This window comes from Tachysurus fulvidraco, chromosome 15, assembly GCF_022655615.1.
Source record: "Tachysurus fulvidraco isolate hzauxx_2018 chromosome 15, HZAU_PFXX_2.0, whole genome shotgun sequence".
Classification (NCBI taxonomy): domain Eukaryota; kingdom Metazoa; phylum Chordata; class Actinopteri; order Siluriformes; family Bagridae; genus Tachysurus; species Tachysurus fulvidraco.
The window spans coordinates 12,373,609-12,391,853 of record NC_062532.1 but is presented as its reverse complement, the minus strand read 5'-3'; the positions used below and the strand labels follow the sequence as shown (position 1 = coordinate 12,391,853).

Below are 18,245 nucleotides of genomic sequence, written 5' to 3'. Positions count from 1 at the left end.
TGCAACAGTGGAAGAAAAAAGAAAAGAAATTGAGCACTTCCCGTGTCAGTTTTGTATAATGGCCCTGATGGCGTATTTCTCAAACATGATTCCCCTTTAGTTAACAGGTGGGTCAGCATCACTCATTTTGCAAGCATGTATTGTTTGTTTTTTATTAACATTTTTCTTCTTGGAGGATTTGTGAGGTTCACACCACAAAGCATGGTCTCACTTCCAAACAAGGTCAATTTTCCCTAATTGTGAAATAAGGACTCTTAGCTAGGCCCCCTCTGGGCCCTCTGGGCCTTTCTGGAACATTCCCCCATGAAACCACTTCATCATGAGCACAGATTAGCTCATGAGCTCGGACTCTGTGTGTGCAGAATGATGTGGCGCTGGCGTAGCCTTGCACCATTAGCTCGGATTTGTTTGACGCAGAAATATACACTTGTATTTCCTAAAGATTCTTAAGATTCAGTGATTTTATTTATTTATTTATTTATTTGCCTACTGCCATCTTTACCAATTTTATTTCTTGTGGTTATAAAAAAGTAATAGTTTTATGGTGTTTCTTACGAATATATTCTGAAATGATATATTAAATATTTGACCAAAAACAATGCAAAGAAGTGAAAAATGAAACAGGTACTTTACACTTCCACCCCGTCTCCTTCTATAAATCTTTATGGAGGAAAGCTGAGTGTTTCCAAAGCTCCATTCACTGTAGTGCAACATTACAACAGGTCCCGCAGGAGAGGGGAGGAGGCGTTTGCATGCTCTCGGTGGGCACACATTGTCTTTTGGCTGTGAGTGCTATGGCAACTGTTGCTGCAATACGGAGCATGTGGCCCAGGACAACAAGGGAAGGTCAGGGGTCAGGGTGTGAGGAGAGAAGGAGGGGAGAGGTTCAGAAAGAGCAAGTTAGCCTTCTTTCAGATTTGCAGGAATATATAGGATGCATATGCATATAGGACTTTTTTCTGAATGTATTGAATAGCTAACATTAAGTGTGCTATCATATACATATCTAAATATATACATATATACGAGATATTTTTCAAGGTGTATTAGAATTTTTTTTTTTAATGTGTTGTGGAATTTACTGTATATTACTGTATTTACTGTTTACTGCCAAATATTACAGTAAAAGTCTATATAAAAGAACATTCTAAATGTTTGCTAAAGCATTTTAGCTCACTTCTAAAATGATGTATATATGCAAAACACTGTCATTGTATTCAATTTATTTCAACAACAGACATCGTCACAAAGAACCTTAACAGAGATATAATAATGGAGGAAACCAGTTATAAATTTCAAATGTATCCATAATGTGCAGGCCAGAGGCGACGGTGATGAGGAAAGACAATATGAGGAAATATGAGGAAGGAACATTTTGAGAAAGCAAACAGAAAAGGAAACCCATCCACATCTGGGTGACACTTTGTAGTGCAATTATAAAATAATTAAAAATAATTATCTTTATGTACGTCTTTTATGATAATGTATTTCTTTTTTCACTTCAATGTTCAGCTGTACTGTATATATTCCTGTAAAGCTACAAACACATATAACTGAACTAAATTGAATCCAGTTCACTACATACAGTAACAAATCTCAGTGAAGAATGAGTCACATCATTAAGCATTAGGACTACAGTAAACAATCTTTGAAGACTAAAAAATATTTCCAAAAATAGAATTTAGTGCTAAATCCTAAAATTGCATATAGCAATTGTGAGTGTGTGAGATTGTGCCATGTGATGGTTGGCACCCAAACCAGGGTGTCCATCATCTTGTGCCCCTACTGTACTGTAAGTCCCCTGAGATAGACTCCAGGTTCGCTGTGACCCTGTGTACTTATACTGTGGAAACACACTGTGTTCGCATGCAAGTATTGCCATGGTATTGAATACATCACACATATATGTGAATGTGACTTAAATATATACCACTAACATCACAGCCTATATGTTCCTCTTTCTAGCTGTCCAAGTGCACGTGCTGAAAGGTGACAAGGCAGGCGAGTGGTGGAAGTTCACCATTAACATCATCTCGGTGTACAAGCAGGGCGGGCACCGCATCCGTCGAGGTGACCAGCTGCTGTGGGTGCGTGCCAAAGACGTGGCCTGTAAATGCCCCAAGATCAAGCCAGGCAGGAAGTATCTGTTGCTGGGCTCAGACGATGAGGACTCGCGCGGCCAGAGTGGTGTCGTGGCCGACAAGGCCAGCCTGCTTGTCCCCTGGAAGGACCAGTGGGCCCGTCGTCTCCGCAAGTTCCAGCAGCGTGACAAGAGGGGCAAGTGCTAAAGCATCTAGCAACAGCAATCAGCACAGGAAGGAGGGAGACGAAGGAAGGATTGGAGGAAAGACCGAGCGCTGCTAAGCAGACTGATATTGCTAGCCTCTGGTAGAAACGGTTGTGAAGGAATTCGGATTTCACAGTTGTCTTCAACAATTTTTTTTTTTTTTTCAGTTTTCTTTCAGATTTTTATTTTGTATTGTGGATTTTGCAGAGTTTGCACCTAATTTTACATATACAGTATGTAAAGTCATTTTTCGAGTGATCAGTTTGGTGTCCCTCACTCTATTTTCTTTTTATATAGTTTGACATTCCCTGGATCCTTTTTACTGAAATTAGCTACTGTCTCACATTTCTTTCATGAGATTTTTTTTTCTTTGGTTTGTTTTTTAAATCACCAAGCTTGTGTTATAGTGTACTGTTGTATATGAGCAAACCACTTCCTGGCTTAGTTTCGGAAACAATACAGCGATCTTTGTGGTGTTGCCGGTTTTATTTTAATTTTTGTTGTGTTTGAATTTGCAAGTTCAAAGAGTGAACTAACAGAGTGAACTAACAAGCTCTATGAACCCCACTCTCAAGTAAAGCATTATGGACAATACCTCATCAAACGTGTTTATGGAAAGTGATATGCCTCACTTAGTGGGAAAATGAACCACTGCTCATTTAAGTTGAATGTCATTATTTTTGCAATGTACAGTATAGCATACTTGGCCTTACTTACCACACGATATGTATGTATAAAGACAGCGTCAGCTTTAACACGTGATCCCTGATTTTACTTACTTTGTTCATTTGTAACAGCTATCATTTAAAACTGTTCAGAAAATGATAAAAGCCAGAAAACGTAGGTTTTTGTTTCATTAGATGTAAGAAACACCTAAAAAGTGAGTTTTTAGATTCTAAATCATTCCAGTTGAAACATAAATCTCATCTCATGTAGAATTCTGATGTAAGGGTGATTTCTTTACAGCCTACCAAAAGTTCCTTCTTCATAACTTCATTCACGGTTAACGCGTGGAAGAATCTTGTCCGTAACGTATAGCTGTAGAAAAAAATGCCTTAAGTACAGTATAATGCAGTGTTAAAAAAATACATCTATTGACAAGTTGAAGACCATTTTGAAGACTCTTTTTGCCTTGGGTCATAAAAAATAGCCCTATAATTTGCTTGGTACTTTGTGGAAGGTATTGTCGTGTTATTGTTATTTGTATAGTTGTATAGTACCTTTATATAACACTAACTAGATTATATTCACATTATTAACCAGAGTGTTTAGAACCATAAATGTAATATTTCAACTTAGGAGTAAAGAGTGTTTGTGTTTGTTTACACTGATTGAATGAAAAGAGAAGTTGTACAGTGTCTGTTATGAGAACGGAGTATTCAAACACACACACATACACACACACACACACACACACACACACACACAATCGCATACACACGGTCCACACTGAAGTTACCATTAATCTTTGAACTCTGACAGTGGCCTAGAGCTGAACATAAATTCTGTCAGTTAGAGCAGTTACAAACGGACACACGGGATCTATTCTACATTTCAAATCAGAACCATTTTGACTTTTTCTTCAACTATTTGGAGAATTCATTTTCCGAACCAGGTTTTGGGTGAAGACCTAGCCATTGTTTATGGTCTACCTGTAAATGACATTTAGCTGTATTCTTTATTTTTTCTTATAATGCATACTAATATATAATGGTTCTCATAAAATGAATCTATTTAATGATACCGGAATTGACATGCCTTGTTTTTATTATTGTTGCTACCATGAGATGATCTTGTGACGTTGTAACCATTGAACGTACAGATAGTGAGCAATTGGAGATTGTTTTCAATAAACACACCATAAACCCCAGCATTCTATATGTGATTAAGTTATTTAAAAAAAATATGTATCTAATTATAGCTTACTCAACCATGATGTGCATGTAGTCAGTTCCTGTAGATATGCAGAAATCTAAATATATGCAGTCAGTGCAGTCTGATGCCGATAGGCAAACAGTTCTTGTTGTTTGAAATGGCACCAAGCCAAGAAGAACTGAATATTGATTTAGCCCACCTACCACTCTCACTTACAAGGATTGTGCACGGATGCTTTAAGAACTGCTGCAAATTCATAATGCCAAACTAACTTTGCACTCTTACCATGTTTATCTGCACACAATAGAATTTACTCTGAAATAAATAAATAAATAAATAAATAAATAAATAAATAAATGAATAAATAAATAAATAAATAAATAAATAACATTAATTACACCCCAGGATTCCTCACTACGGCCAAGTTCAACATGATCACCAGTGCCAAGTGAGAGAGTTGTTAAAGACATGGTGAAGGGTTCTTTGTGAACCGTAAATGTCAAAAAAAAAAAAAATCCCAGATCCTTTACTTTTCGTACCAAACCTCATGCTTTACTGGATCATCATTTTCTTTGGCTCCAGTCACCTCTATAAAACGCGTAGCATCCGGGATAAGTTATAAACTGTGTGGAGTTTGAGGTAAGTCAGCACACTGTTAATGTCACCCGCATAACTTTCTGCACACACACACACACACACACACACACACACACACACACACACACACACACACACACACACACACACACACACACTACTGGCGCTCAGGGATGAATATCCCACACATCCCAGCTCTTCAAATCCGGTGCATTGTTCACACATGCCACTTAGCTGACAAGACATGCTGGTCTTTGGGCACAAATCATGTTCGTTCAAGATGGTTGCAGTTTTGAAGGCTGCAACTGTGTAATGCTTTAGGGTGGCATGGTGCTGCAACAGGTAGCATTGAAATCTCACAGCTACAAGCTTCTCAGATTAATCCTTAGCTCAGGTTATTGTCTGTGTGGAGTTTCACATTTTAGTTCAAGTAAATTTATTTCTATAGCGCTTTTAACAATTCACATTCGTCACAAAGCAGCTTTACAGAAGTAGAGACATGTTCTCCCCATGCTCATGTTATCCTGTACTTATACTACTACTACTAATATTATAATAATAATACAATATTAATAACATAATAAAAAATAGTTATTATTATTATTATTATTATTATTATTATTATTATTATTATTATTATTATTATTATTATTATTATTATTGGTCACGACAACAATATTGTCTTCATTACATCAGTTGCTAAGCTTAATTTAGACTAATTAATAATAATAATAATAATAATAATAATAATAATGATGATGATAATAATAAAAAGAAGAAGAAGAAGAAGAATTATTATTATTATTATTATTATTATTATTATTATTATTATTATTATTATTATTATTATTATTATTGAAAATTAGGCAAAGAAAAACTAATTACAATTGATTGATTTTATTCAGGCTTTAACAGCATTTATAATAACTGAATTTCTAACATTTGTCTTTAATATTTAAGACTTTTATTTTTATTTTTTATTTTTTTTTAACTTTTATAAAAATGGGATAAGAAAATGTTCACTATTCAAGATTCTGCTTATATCTAGGTAACTACTTAAAGTTTACGTATTTTGTAACAATGACCATGTTAACTGATAAACTTTTATCCCGTCTAATGAAGCGCTTGTTCACACATTTGATCATGAATCGTCATGTTGTAGACAAATTTGTGGAGTGCACGACAGCTTGAGGTAAGGATGTCAATAAAAGTGGACATACCTTATTACAATTAATAAGGATTTCTGAAATCCATAAAAAGATGTCTAATACTTTAATTTTCACTTGAGTTGGTGCAAATAATATACTTTGTATTGAAAAGGTTTGTAGAAAAATAGAAAATAATGCAAATTAGAAGCATTTTCACTAATGGTCAAAGACCCCACTGTAACCATTTAGAGCTTTATAGACCATTAGTAAAACTTTATAGTCAATAGGAAACTTAATAGACAGCCAGGGTAACTTGAGCAGTTAAATCTTTAAGAGAACCAGCAGACATTTAGAAAAACAACTGTTAAGGATAAGTTTATGACAGAACACATCTGTAGAGCTATGAACATCAGTTGCTAAGCTTGATTTAGATGACTTTGTGCTAAAATAAAGCAAAACAAAAAATATCTAGACTTTTGTCTACTGTAATATCCAGGATACAGGGTGACATGATCACACACTATACTTGGACAGAGTCTATTCCGTAGCATCTACTCCAGCCACACTCCCACTATTGTACTTCTGTTAACACACATCAGGCAACTCCTAAAATATTTTCCGGTTGTGTATAGGGGTGTAGGGAAGTGCTCTATGAACAGGCCAAAAAGAATCCAAGAAGCCCACAGCTTCAAGATATATACAGTGAACTTTAATTGTTTAAAGGTACTGCTATAACCTCTCTAGCCATTTTGCCATACATAATCACCAGTGAACCTAATTAGCCCAATGTATAAAATAAATGTCTCTCTTACATTCTCCTCTCGATTTCCCTTTTCAATGGCTTCTCTGTGCAAGGAGAGACTGGCATCATTCTCAACCCTGTATATCACCTTAAAAAACAAAGTGCAGCACCACTTGAGCTTCACACCACCATGGGGACCCATGATGGGTTCCTTGGCTTGGCTGCAACTGGCAGCTAAGATGAGATTCTGGTGAGAAGAACCCTTGTGACCTTGTTCGCGTCCTTCACTGAGAACCTCTTCAAGCTCCTCCACTCCCTCCCCTCGTTTAGCAGCTACACAAGAAGACTGTTAATTTACCCTGAGAGCTCGTCCTGGCTTTCTCACCCTGAGCCTTGGTGGGAAGTAACTCCATGAGAGACTACATTTAACTTCTTAATGTCTAGAATCCAACGCTAATTTGATGACTTTCATTCTGTGAAAACAGAAGGAAGCCAAAAGCTAGGTTTTGTGTGGTGTATTTGGGTGGGGGTCTCTCTCTCTCTCTCTCTCTCTCTCTCTCTCTCTCTCTCTCTCTCTCTCTCTCTCTCTCTCTCTCTCTCTCTGCTATGCGGTATTGAGATCCTTTTCAGTGATGCGAGTTCTTGGGCCCCTCATCTGCAGCATTAACCCTCTGTAAATCAAACTCCTGCCATCTCGGATGCTGTTTTGTTTGCCCTGGAGCTGCTAATTTTCATGAGAACAACCATCTGTGCTGTTTTCTCACCCGAGCTAGTGTGTTTGTCAAATGGCACTTGTCAAGGGGTACCTCGTGTGGGTGTATCAGACATTTTCATATGTAGAAAGCTTGTAGAAAAACTTGTAAAGCCATTTTAAAAGTATAGTTCACTTCCTGTCATCCTGTAATCTTTTATATATTAAATAATTAGTGCTTCAATTAGTGTATCTTAGTACACTGATGAGCAACAATAACTTTAAACTGTAGGCATCTGATCTGTAATGCTCAGAATGTCAAACAGGCTTATTGTGAAACCAACAAATCCTGTGTATATTGTACATTGTGTATAAAACCTTGGTGTTCTTTTCTACTAAATTGATTATTTCTTTTTCTAAATTGATTATGGCTTTTCTTCTATAAATCTACCATAAAAAAGGACATTGTTTGAGCAATTTGTGTGTATTTTTGTGTGTGTGTGTGTGTGTGTGTGTGTGTGTGTGTGTGTGTGTGTGTGTGTGTGTGTGTGTGTGTGTGTGTGTGTGTGTGTGTGTGTGTGTGTGTGTGTGTGTGTTTTGCAGGGGAGAGAATAAGTTTGTGTAAGGGAGAGTTTAGTCCCCCCAACCAGACCACAAAAATTTCTTAATATACAAGAATGAAGAATGAACAGATTTAACACTATGTTATATTGGATGAAGGAAACCTGTGAAAAAATTTCCGAAAAATTACCTACTTAGCCTAACTAGCTTACTTGGCATGGTGAAAAGCTTAGCTTAAGAAAATCCATTCTTCACTGGTTGTGATCATATGAGTTGCTATATTTCTGAAGGAAGTGCAGATGATTGACGTTTTTCAGATTTAATCTGGTATAAATTATTTAATATTTGTGACATAGTATTGTTATATGTGTCAGACATATTGTTATATGTGTCAGAACTGATCTAAAAGCTTTAAATGTGAGTGTTAACTATCTTTATTATTGCTTATGACGAAATGACCTTTTAATACCTTTTCCTACCATCTAATCTCTCTGAAAAAATGATCATCTTTGTGTCATTAGTTTAAAATCTCAACCAGAGCAATTTTTTGATTATACTTGCCAGCCTGAAAGCCTCCTCAATCATCACCCTGTTTTTTTTTCCTTTTCCTGCAAATCCTTTCCTTGTCCTGGGCACCTTGAAAACTGCAGCATAAACATAAATGCCCTCATGAGTTAATGGAGTCTAAATCACTTTAAGATTCAGAGAAGAGCATATGCACACACACACACACACACACACACACACACACACACACACACACACACACACACACACACACACACACACACACACACACAAATCTCAGGCCATTTAACACCCAACACCTCCAATATCTCCCCAGTCCAATTTTTTTTCATCCTTTCAGCTTTTCTTCACATTGCTTTCTTTCTTTCTTTCTTTCTTTCTTTCTTTCAGCACTAATTTCTTGCTCACGAGACAGGGTGACAAAGACAACTCTCATATGCATAAGTGAGGCCCAAGATTAATCAGCACTCAAAAGAAACATGAGGTTTAGTTCTCTTTTTTTCTCATTAACATCTCCATAAAGGGTTAATCCACTTCACCAGGAGGGATTTGTGAGTTATAGCTCTTTCCCATTTCACTGCTATCTATATTCTTAGGTTGAAAATAAACAAAGGCCAAGAGAATTTGTTAATTTGTCTTGATTTCCACTGGTGTTAATGGTGTTCTCATTGTCAATTAACCAGTTCTTTCTAAAAGGCTTTAAAGTCTGTGCACACACCCTTCCACAGTGGATGTGGATCAGAAAGGTAAAACCCTTTGTGTGATAAAGACTATGGAAGATAATAGACCTGTCAAATTCGGCCACTACCATTTTGACTCATTGTCATAATAGCTTTCTTCGGAATCATGAGAAGATTCTGGACTAGTTTGAAGGAATGTCTGTAAGTATATCACAAATTAAAGAGCATCAAGTGTTAAATGAGCCTTATTTACATGCCATTATCCAATCAAATTTTGTCTAGCTACAGATCCTAGAGGAATGTAGACAAATGGCCAAAGAACAAGTGTAGAGAAAGAAACACAACAGTGTGGTAAGAGGGTGGATTTTTCCATCCAGTGCCTGTCGGCCCCATTTCATCAGAATACATTAATTTCCCCGAGGATTGGCACTGACTTATAGTGCTCATCGGTCCAACAAAGTGTTCAGTGACTTTGACGTCTGGGATCTTCAAATAAACCCCTGCTGGGAGTCATGGCGACTGGGAAGAGGAATTAACAGCAATATTAGCCGACCTTCATCCTGTTGTTTCTTCAAACCTGGCTACCGGGGGGCCCTCGCTTCCCTGTAACCAGGGTCCCCCAACCCAACAATGTGGGCATTTCCCCCCTAGCAGCCATGCGCAGGACTGCCGCGTTTGCTGAGCAAACAAGACCTGATTCTGCCAACAGAGGCTTTGCTTCTTCCCACATTCCGACATCACTTGCTCGCTTTATCTTTTGCTCTCATGCTACTTTCTTCACCTCTGCTACCACTGCTGGTATGAGAGACTAGTGTGGCCACTAAGAGTGAGTGGGCTTGCTTCTTAGCAGTCTGTTTACTTGTGGGCAATTTGGAATCAAAGCCAGATTGCCTCATAGTTGGGCAGTGATATCCTAGATTAAATGCCTTCATATGTATACGTAATATATTTCTGTATTGTGGTGGTTTGACAACCTAATCTTGAAATAATGTGTTTAAGGTGTTAGATTACTTGTCCTTATTTATAATTCCAAACCATATGACTTTAAGCTTTTATCTTTAATGTGCTTGCATGGATTCCATATGAAAACTATTCAGAAACTTAACTTGAATTACTCCAAATGTATTGTCATAGTTTAAACCTACATGACAATCATCCAGCTGTTTGTAAAAGTCATTTTTTTATGTAAAATCAAAATGTATTTTTGTATTTTTTCTCTTTCCAACACCTGACCTGACGGAGTTTGTGAAAAATTTCTCATCTCTTTAATAAGGTAAGTTAAAAGGGATGTTTAACGTGTTTGTTTTAAGTCTGAAATAAGACCATTTAGAAATTCTACAAATTACACCAAATTTAAAAAGACCACTGTAATTAATCCAGGGATTAATCATTTAATTGTACAGTAGCTTCGAATGTGGCTCAGCCAATCAGAATGATGCATAAATATGCTTATAAAATAAGTCACCTCCAAAGATCAAGCCTTTATGAACCTGAGTTTTGTGATGTTTTCTTGTTCAAAAGGTATGTTTTTCTATATTTATTTTACTGTAAGGGTATGTGTCTGTTCTTAAGCTTGTTTTGGCTTTTGAGGTGTGTGTGTGTGTGTGTGTGTGTGTGTGTGTGTGTGTGTGTGTGTGTGTGTGTGTGTGTGTGTGTGTGTGTGTGTGTGTGTGTGTGTGTGTGTGTGTGTGTGTGTGTGTGAAAGAGAGAATGAGCGAGAGAGAAAGAGAGAGAGAGAGAGAGAGAGAGAGAGAGAGAGAGAGAGAGAGAGAGAGAGAGAGAGAGAGAGAGAGAGAGAGAGAGAGAGAGAGAGAGAGAGAGAGAGAGAGAGAGAGAGAGAGAACCTACACTGCCAAAAAGAAAAGAAAAAAAATACAGTCTGAATAACTGAAAGTTTGGGTCATTGACACTCAAATACAATCAATTTCCCCTTGCACCAGATCCATTATGGCCAAACAGAGATATTTCCCACAGATGAAATCAAGTCTGGGAAATAACATGAACGATTTGGGGAATTGTATGTAATCAAAACACTGGTAATTGGTTTCTCTTGAAGGACAATATGCTTTTTAGAGTTTTCTTAGAATCAATAAGCATGCTAAATTTGTCTCTTTATATGTCCGTAAAATCCCCTTTGTGCCTCTGAGAACCAGTGTTCTGCACTATTCCAGTATCCCCACAAAACAGATATAATCCATAACTCTACATTGCCCTTTGACAAAACCTGAGGCAAATTTTTCCTGATAGTTCAATCTGTTTTTTGTTTTCCACATGAACCATCCATGGAAAACCTCCTCACATGGATTCTCTTCCATTCCAGCTTCCACAGTAAGTGTGATTTTATTGTTTAACCCAACCCAGAGCTCCCCATCCCGTATGGATTCCATCTCCGAACTTGGCAGCAAGCTTCTGCTTTGAATGAACAACTGGTGAGCTGACATACTGCCCCATCATTACAGTACCTACATGCATGACTACACGGTGAGAAGAAACGTGAGAAGGGAAAGAGGACAAACAAAACAAGAGCTGAGGGAGATGGAGGAATAGGAAAAACAAGAGTATGAGAGGTGCAAGAATAGTATCCAGTTTGTTTTTGGCTCGGTATTGGCAGGCGACATGCTCGGTTAAACACATAACCTAATGGGTGGTAAGCAGCACTGTCAGCGGTCAGTTAGCAGAGATTGTTGATGAAAGCGTTTAAGACTCTGTCATGTCACTCCAGCAAGGGTGACAGGGCTCCACTGCTCCATGCAACCACACACACACACATATATATATATACCATATGCATAATTTGTGTAAGTGTATATGAGTGTATTTCTACACTGCCAGTCTACTGCCAGTCGACTAATCTACATAATTCTTTCCCACTTTGGTCAGCTCCAAAAACTTGTTTAGTATAAATCTGTGCAGATCCACTGAGACAGATAGATTGCTTAGATAATAGCATAAACAACAAAAATCTTTTCAAGGAGACAAAGTGTCTTGATTGCATTATGGCCTGGCACTGATACTGACAGTGAAACCCAAATACTTTCGAGAGAAACACATCCTAGTGGAACATGGAAAAAAAACAGGCAGAGTCATCACAAGCTTGTCATCCAAATGGTAAACTGCCTGCGCATGGAATCATTTTAGTGTCTTTAATGAAATTCCATGAATGGGCTCTTGTGTTGCACTCTGACCCCTTTTCCTGTGTGGGTGTGTATGTGTGACACACAGCCGTCCGAGCAATGTGTTTCACCATGGTATCACACTCTCTCACTCGTAACATAATGACCCAGAGCTTGTTGAGTTTGTTGAGAGTCCGAATCTGACAGCTTTTATGAAGAATGTACTGGGTAAAGCACATGTTTTTCGTCCATGAGAAATGGAAGACAGACAGTGACAAGGTGAAGGAGAAGAAGGATGAGAAATCAATAGAGTGTGAGACACTGTTCTCTAGAGGTTTGCAAGGAAGAGTGTGACGCCTGCTTCAGCTTTGATCCAGTTGTGACCTGGAAGAAGTGATCTCGATGAATGCTGGCAGATAGGAAAAGGGTGGTGTCACTGTCTCCATGCTGTACCATGATTCTTGGCTAGCCTTGCAGTCAGTCAGGGCTTTTTGGAAACCCTGAAATATTCCAGTTCCGCCTGCTAGATGGCATTAAGTGTATTTCTTCCTGGCTTGGTCCACTGTCCACTGGCTCACAGCAGGAAATGGGTTTCATTGCAAAAACACACATTAAGCTTCCTTCTCTCGCATAATCCTAGGGCAGATCTCCCGGGATGCATTATAAGTCAGTTAATAGCTAGTACTTATTAATTATGTGAAGGTTTGTTTTCACTTATTTCCTCACATTTGGACTTGTTTAATAGAGCAGAAGTCTGCACTGTTGAAGTGTTATAAGTAAGGCACTAAACGCCTTTAGCCGCAGATTATAACCCAACTGCATGCAACAGCTACAAAATCCCAAAAGTATGGTGTGGGCCAACCCTAGAGTGTAAGAGACTTTGTGTGGAAATGCTGACTTCTGAATGTGTAGCCAAACAGATTCATTCTCGAGACATGAAAAGACCAAACAAGTGAGTTACAATGTGGTTATGCAACAGCTGAACTTTGGGAGAACTACAACTACACCTGAAATTCGTGCCTATTAGGTAACATTTTCCTTGCTCATTGCTACTGTTCTCCATGATGGCTTTTCCTTCTCCACCACCTCACCAGTTCTTCCCTGCTCTCCATGACTTCTACATTCCTGTTGGATCTCTTGCAAAGGGAATTCTGCCTTCTACCGCAAACCAGAATTTGCCCAGAACTCCAGCCCAAGTTCTGTGAGTTCTTTTCTCCTTCTACTGTTTTGCAATCGCTCTTGAAACCACAGTCATTAATTGAAGGTGTGGTCTGCACTCGCAAAAGTCACATTAATCCTGTCTATAAAGAGAAAGGAAAGTAGGGCAATCCAGCTAGTTTAGAGTGTGGTTTAGTTACAGGGTCTGCCCTGGAATACTTGCCACCATAACATATCTGAGATTACAGCAGCTGGCTATTGCCTTAATCCAAAGTACACTTTGATTTTAGCCAGAGAGAACAAAAGGGAAACCAGTCCACAAGGTACAAAAGGGATAAAAACAAAGCCGAAAGAATTATTAGTGCAGGCGAGACAAAGTGGAACAGAACTGATGGAAAGCATAAGGATGTCATAGCAGAAGCAGTTCCCATGTACAGCCTTGCATCAGAGCCAAAAGCACATTCAGTTTGATTGAGATCAACCCAAGCCTTGAATTTGTTTCCACATAAGACATTCACATTCGATCACCATGCTTCTCGCATGAAAACAGCGTATGATGCGATGTCGGTTGCACCGAGAGACATTTTCCTTTGATCTGATGTTTTACAATAGAAAGATGTAAGAACATTACCTGACTCATTCGTGAATGTTTTTTTTTTTTTAAATATCCCTCAGGTTGCTTTCTGTCCATGATCTTTGATATGATTTATGGCTCCTCATGCTGGAAGGTAATTATTAGGCAGACTGAATAAGATGTTATAGGGTCAGAGTACCATTAATAATACAATGCCGCCAAAGCTCTGGGGTCTGTATGTGACATTTACAGGGGTAAGCACATCATATGGAACAGATATATTTTGGTCTGAACTAAATTTATTGGAAGAACTCACTTCACAGAGCAGATAAATAAAAGATAGACTGGAATGTCCTTGTTGTTTTAGCAAACATGTGAGATCGACATAAGAGTAATAAGGGAAAAATAATCTAGGAATATACCTAACATGTGCGCATGGTCTTCACGAATAAGACATTAGACTCTCTCTTTTTCTCTCTACCGATAGCCATAGTGTGAAAATTCCAGCCCACTTCTTCATCCCGCATCTGGTCTTCAGAAGTGTCTGCACACACATGGACCCATTAGTTCCACCTCCAGCAAGGCCCGGCCCTGATCCTGCTGATCTGTTCCCTCTCAGGTGCCTGGTGGGGTCCTCAGAGTCTCCCCAGGGACTCATAACCACACCAGCACCAGAACCAGAACGAATAGTTTGCTGCTTACTCACACCTCGGCTGTTCTTTATGGCAAGTAATTTCTCCCCCTGTATCCCCCACCCCTCACACACACCCTCCCCCATCCACCCATTCTTTAGAAAGCACTTCAAAGCCCAATATTGCTCATCGTCCTGCGCACTAGTGCTATTGCCTTCCTGTCCGACCACATAGCACTCCCTATACTCATAAGAGGAGGTGAGGGAGAAAGAAAGGAAGAATGACGGAGTGAGAAATAATGATCGCTTTGAAGAAAGAGTCAGTGAGGTGCTAGAACAGGAAACTGAACTTTAGTGAGGGGAAAACTGGAGGCGAGGCAATGCCAAAGTGTTGGTCCAGCATCTGCTGCTTTTACCGTAAACCTTTCATCCATCGGTTGCTGTAAGTTTCACAGCTAAATAACTCACAGTGGAGCAACTCAATTTTCTTGAAAAAAAAAAGAGCAAAGAGTTCTTACAGAGGTCAGGTGGGGCAGCACACTTGTAACCACAACATCACAGACCTGCACAATCAATTTGTCCAGGTGGAAGTTTGAAACTTTAGATTATTCTGATCATCTGCATCTGTTTGTCAGTTGAGGGCACGATATACAGTACACTATATTCAATTCCTGTAACTGAATCAACATCATGATTCATCTGTCCTTGTTTGTATGTTGGGATGTGGTAGCCTAGTGGTTAAGTTGTTGGACTACCAATCGGAATGTTGTGAGTTTGATTAGTATGTCCACCAAGCTGCCACTACTGGGCCCCTGAGCAAGGCCCTCAGCTGTATAAAAATGATATAAAAATGTAAGGTGCTCTGGATAAGGGCGTCTGCCAAATGCTGTTAATGTAATGTACAGTATGTTAATGACTTACATGTAAATTTAGAAGCTTGCAACAGACTGCTGGACAAATCTGTGTGTGTGGTAAAGAAGCCACTGTGCAGGTTAAATACTTTAACTTTCTTCAAGCTAAGAATATGTTTGATATGCAGCCAGTCCAAGGAATATACATTGCTCGTATGTTCTGCTAGTAGTGGTTTTAACCAGCAGAGATGTTGAGTGTGTGGCCATATTTCTGTGTGAGTAGATTTGTCTTTGGCACATGTTAGAAGGTTTTGTGAAACTATCCAGAACTATCCAAAAGCCAGAGGCCTGCAGTTCGCTGCCCAACCCAAACTCAGTCTGTTCCCCTCCTGTTTTGTCTGAAACCTTTTATTTTCTCTTGGTTTGCTGTTCAAATGAATTTCAAAATATTTTACTTATTTTATATTTTTGTTTTAAATGAATCCCCCACCCCAGAATGGTAAAAAAAAAAAAGGCTATTTAATACAACTTGAAAAACACTGATTACAGCCAAATTGCTGATATGCAGTTCTACATGAATGATTTCTTGAGTACCCTGATTGAGCCAGCTGATTAATTTATTTACTTTCAATTTGCAATTCAGCATGAACTTTGTCGAGATTAGCAGAAAGGAGACGAGGACACTTCAGGCAAAAGAAAAGAATCTGAAAGAAAAGAAAGAAAAATAAAAAGAGGAATGCAGGGGAGATGGAGACGGAGACATGAAGAAAGAAGGTAGTAGAGGAGTATGGATGAATGTGAAAAAGCCTGAAAGCCTGGAGCTGTCAAAAAAAAAAAAAAGCCGAAATGAGTTCGGGGGAGAAGGTTATGAAAGAGGAGGACAAGGGTAGAGGGAGATGTAAGCACAGAGACAGAAAAGAGGTGGGGGGATGTGAGGTAGCAGAGGTTATCCTCCAGCTGAGGAAACACTGAGGCTGGCAACAAGAGGTTGTTTGTGGTGAATCTAAAATCCGGGGCCAAAGAAAATGTTTGGGTACAATGCCCTTGCAATAAAACCCTCGCTCACTAGAGGAAATTGGGGTTTGACCTACACATACTGACTCTGACTCTCTCTCACGATAAAAACATGTATAGGGAATGACATGAGAATTATAGCATTTATATAAACCATCACAACTGTAAACATGAACCACCCTCATCATGCTATGAATCAAAACAAAAACGTTGTATATACACATGAGGTGTAGCACAACTACTCATTTTACTAGTTGACTTGACATTAAAGCGAAAGCTGTTTCTGGGCTTGCGCTTTATTTTTATTTGAACAGTTATAAGGAAATTCCTTATTGCTTAATCATGCACAGAGGTTGTGGTGTCAATAGCAGTGTATGGGAGGTTTTTTTGCCATGCTAAACTCTGGCAAGCTGAATCTCAATACTAGTTTTGATCTGACTCTAAACTGAGTCTCAAACATCTGCTGTGGCTGAAACATCAGTGGTCACAATGGAATTATTATTTTGTTTAGCTTTAAAAGTATTTTCCCCGTCGAACTGGCTTTGTCAAGTCGGAAATATTTTTACACAGAAAATCTTGCTATCTCAGTGTTTTCACCACCATCCTGGCTAGTCAACATGTCAACACCAATGAAAATTGAATGTATTAGTCTAGACTAGTCTATGCAATGTAAGCCTATATTACAGACTCTGGACTCACAACTACTTGGGTTATTCCATGACGGGTTCAAACGTTGGCAAACATTTCTAAAAGGTAATGTTAAAATGTCCTGTCTTGAAGTGTTATGATAAGGAATGACCCACTTTATTTAATCTTGTGTGTAAGATGTTTAAACAGCATGCTACCACCATCCCAGAGACAGAGCGATGTGGTGAGTGACAAAGCTATTAGTCTCTGACTGTCTTACTTCTTGTGTCTTAGCCATGCATTATTGAATGGACTTATCCTCCCATCCTCCCAGCTCATTCATTACAAGCCAGATGCAAACGATGCAAGGTACAGAGATACAGACAACACACCCCACCACCATCATCACATACATGCCTTATAGCCTCATATACTTTCATACTGTAGCTAGTTGATATAATGCTGGAAAATTCAATCACAGCCTGTGCATTAACATTGTCTAGACATGACAACACGTACTATAAGGTTACAGAGAATGGAAACAGAACTAATTTAACCAGACAAAAAGAACAGAAACTGGTCGTATAAATCTCAGTCCAGTGGCTTAGTCAAAATAGGCTAAGATTCCATCTCGCACCAGTTGGCTACAGAGTAGTTTTGTTTTTTTGTTTTGTTTTTAAATTAACAATCCAAAGTGTTAAGGTTTTGTTTTTTTGTGCTGCTTCTTGATACATTTAATTAATGCTGTAGACTTTGAACAGATGAGAGACATTAATTTTGAAGCAAAGTAAAGCATAGACTTCTCTTTCTGTCCTTGACTTTGCTTTAAACAAGCCACATTGTCAGTGGAATCAGAGAAGGTAAATGAAGTGAAAAATCAATGAAAGTCTGTGAAAATGCTTTCTTTTGTAATCTTATGTCTCTAGCCCTGTACCTAGAGCTATAGACCTCGGGTCTGAATAGATACCGTCAGCTAAATACTGTAAATATATATTCATGTTTAGAAAAAAAGAGTCATCAAACTACAGTACAGTTTCATGCTGTTATCGGCTCCGCTGCAGTGAGTGAGTTTGCTCAAACACTTTGCAGATTGTGGACTACCAGTTAATGAGTACGCAACATTACTACAACATTCCTACCTACAGGCGTATTAACACTAACTTTTCTA

At 38.6% G+C, this 18,245-nt stretch overlaps 1 protein-coding gene across 1 annotated transcript in view; it reads left to right on the top strand.

Annotated features, from left to right (window-relative positions):
- Positions 1–4,157, top strand: part of ntn1b (netrin 1b) — a 42,620-nt gene extending 38,463 nt beyond the window's left edge. Inside the window, exon 6 of the mRNA XM_027141534.2 lies at positions 1,966–4,157. Within this exon, the coding sequence (XP_026997335.1) occupies positions 1,966–2,288 (323 nt within the window). The 3' untranslated portion in view covers positions 2,289–4,157. The remainder of the gene's footprint in view (positions 1–1,965) is intronic.
- The last annotated feature ends 14,088 nt before the right edge of the window (positions 4,158–18,245 follow it).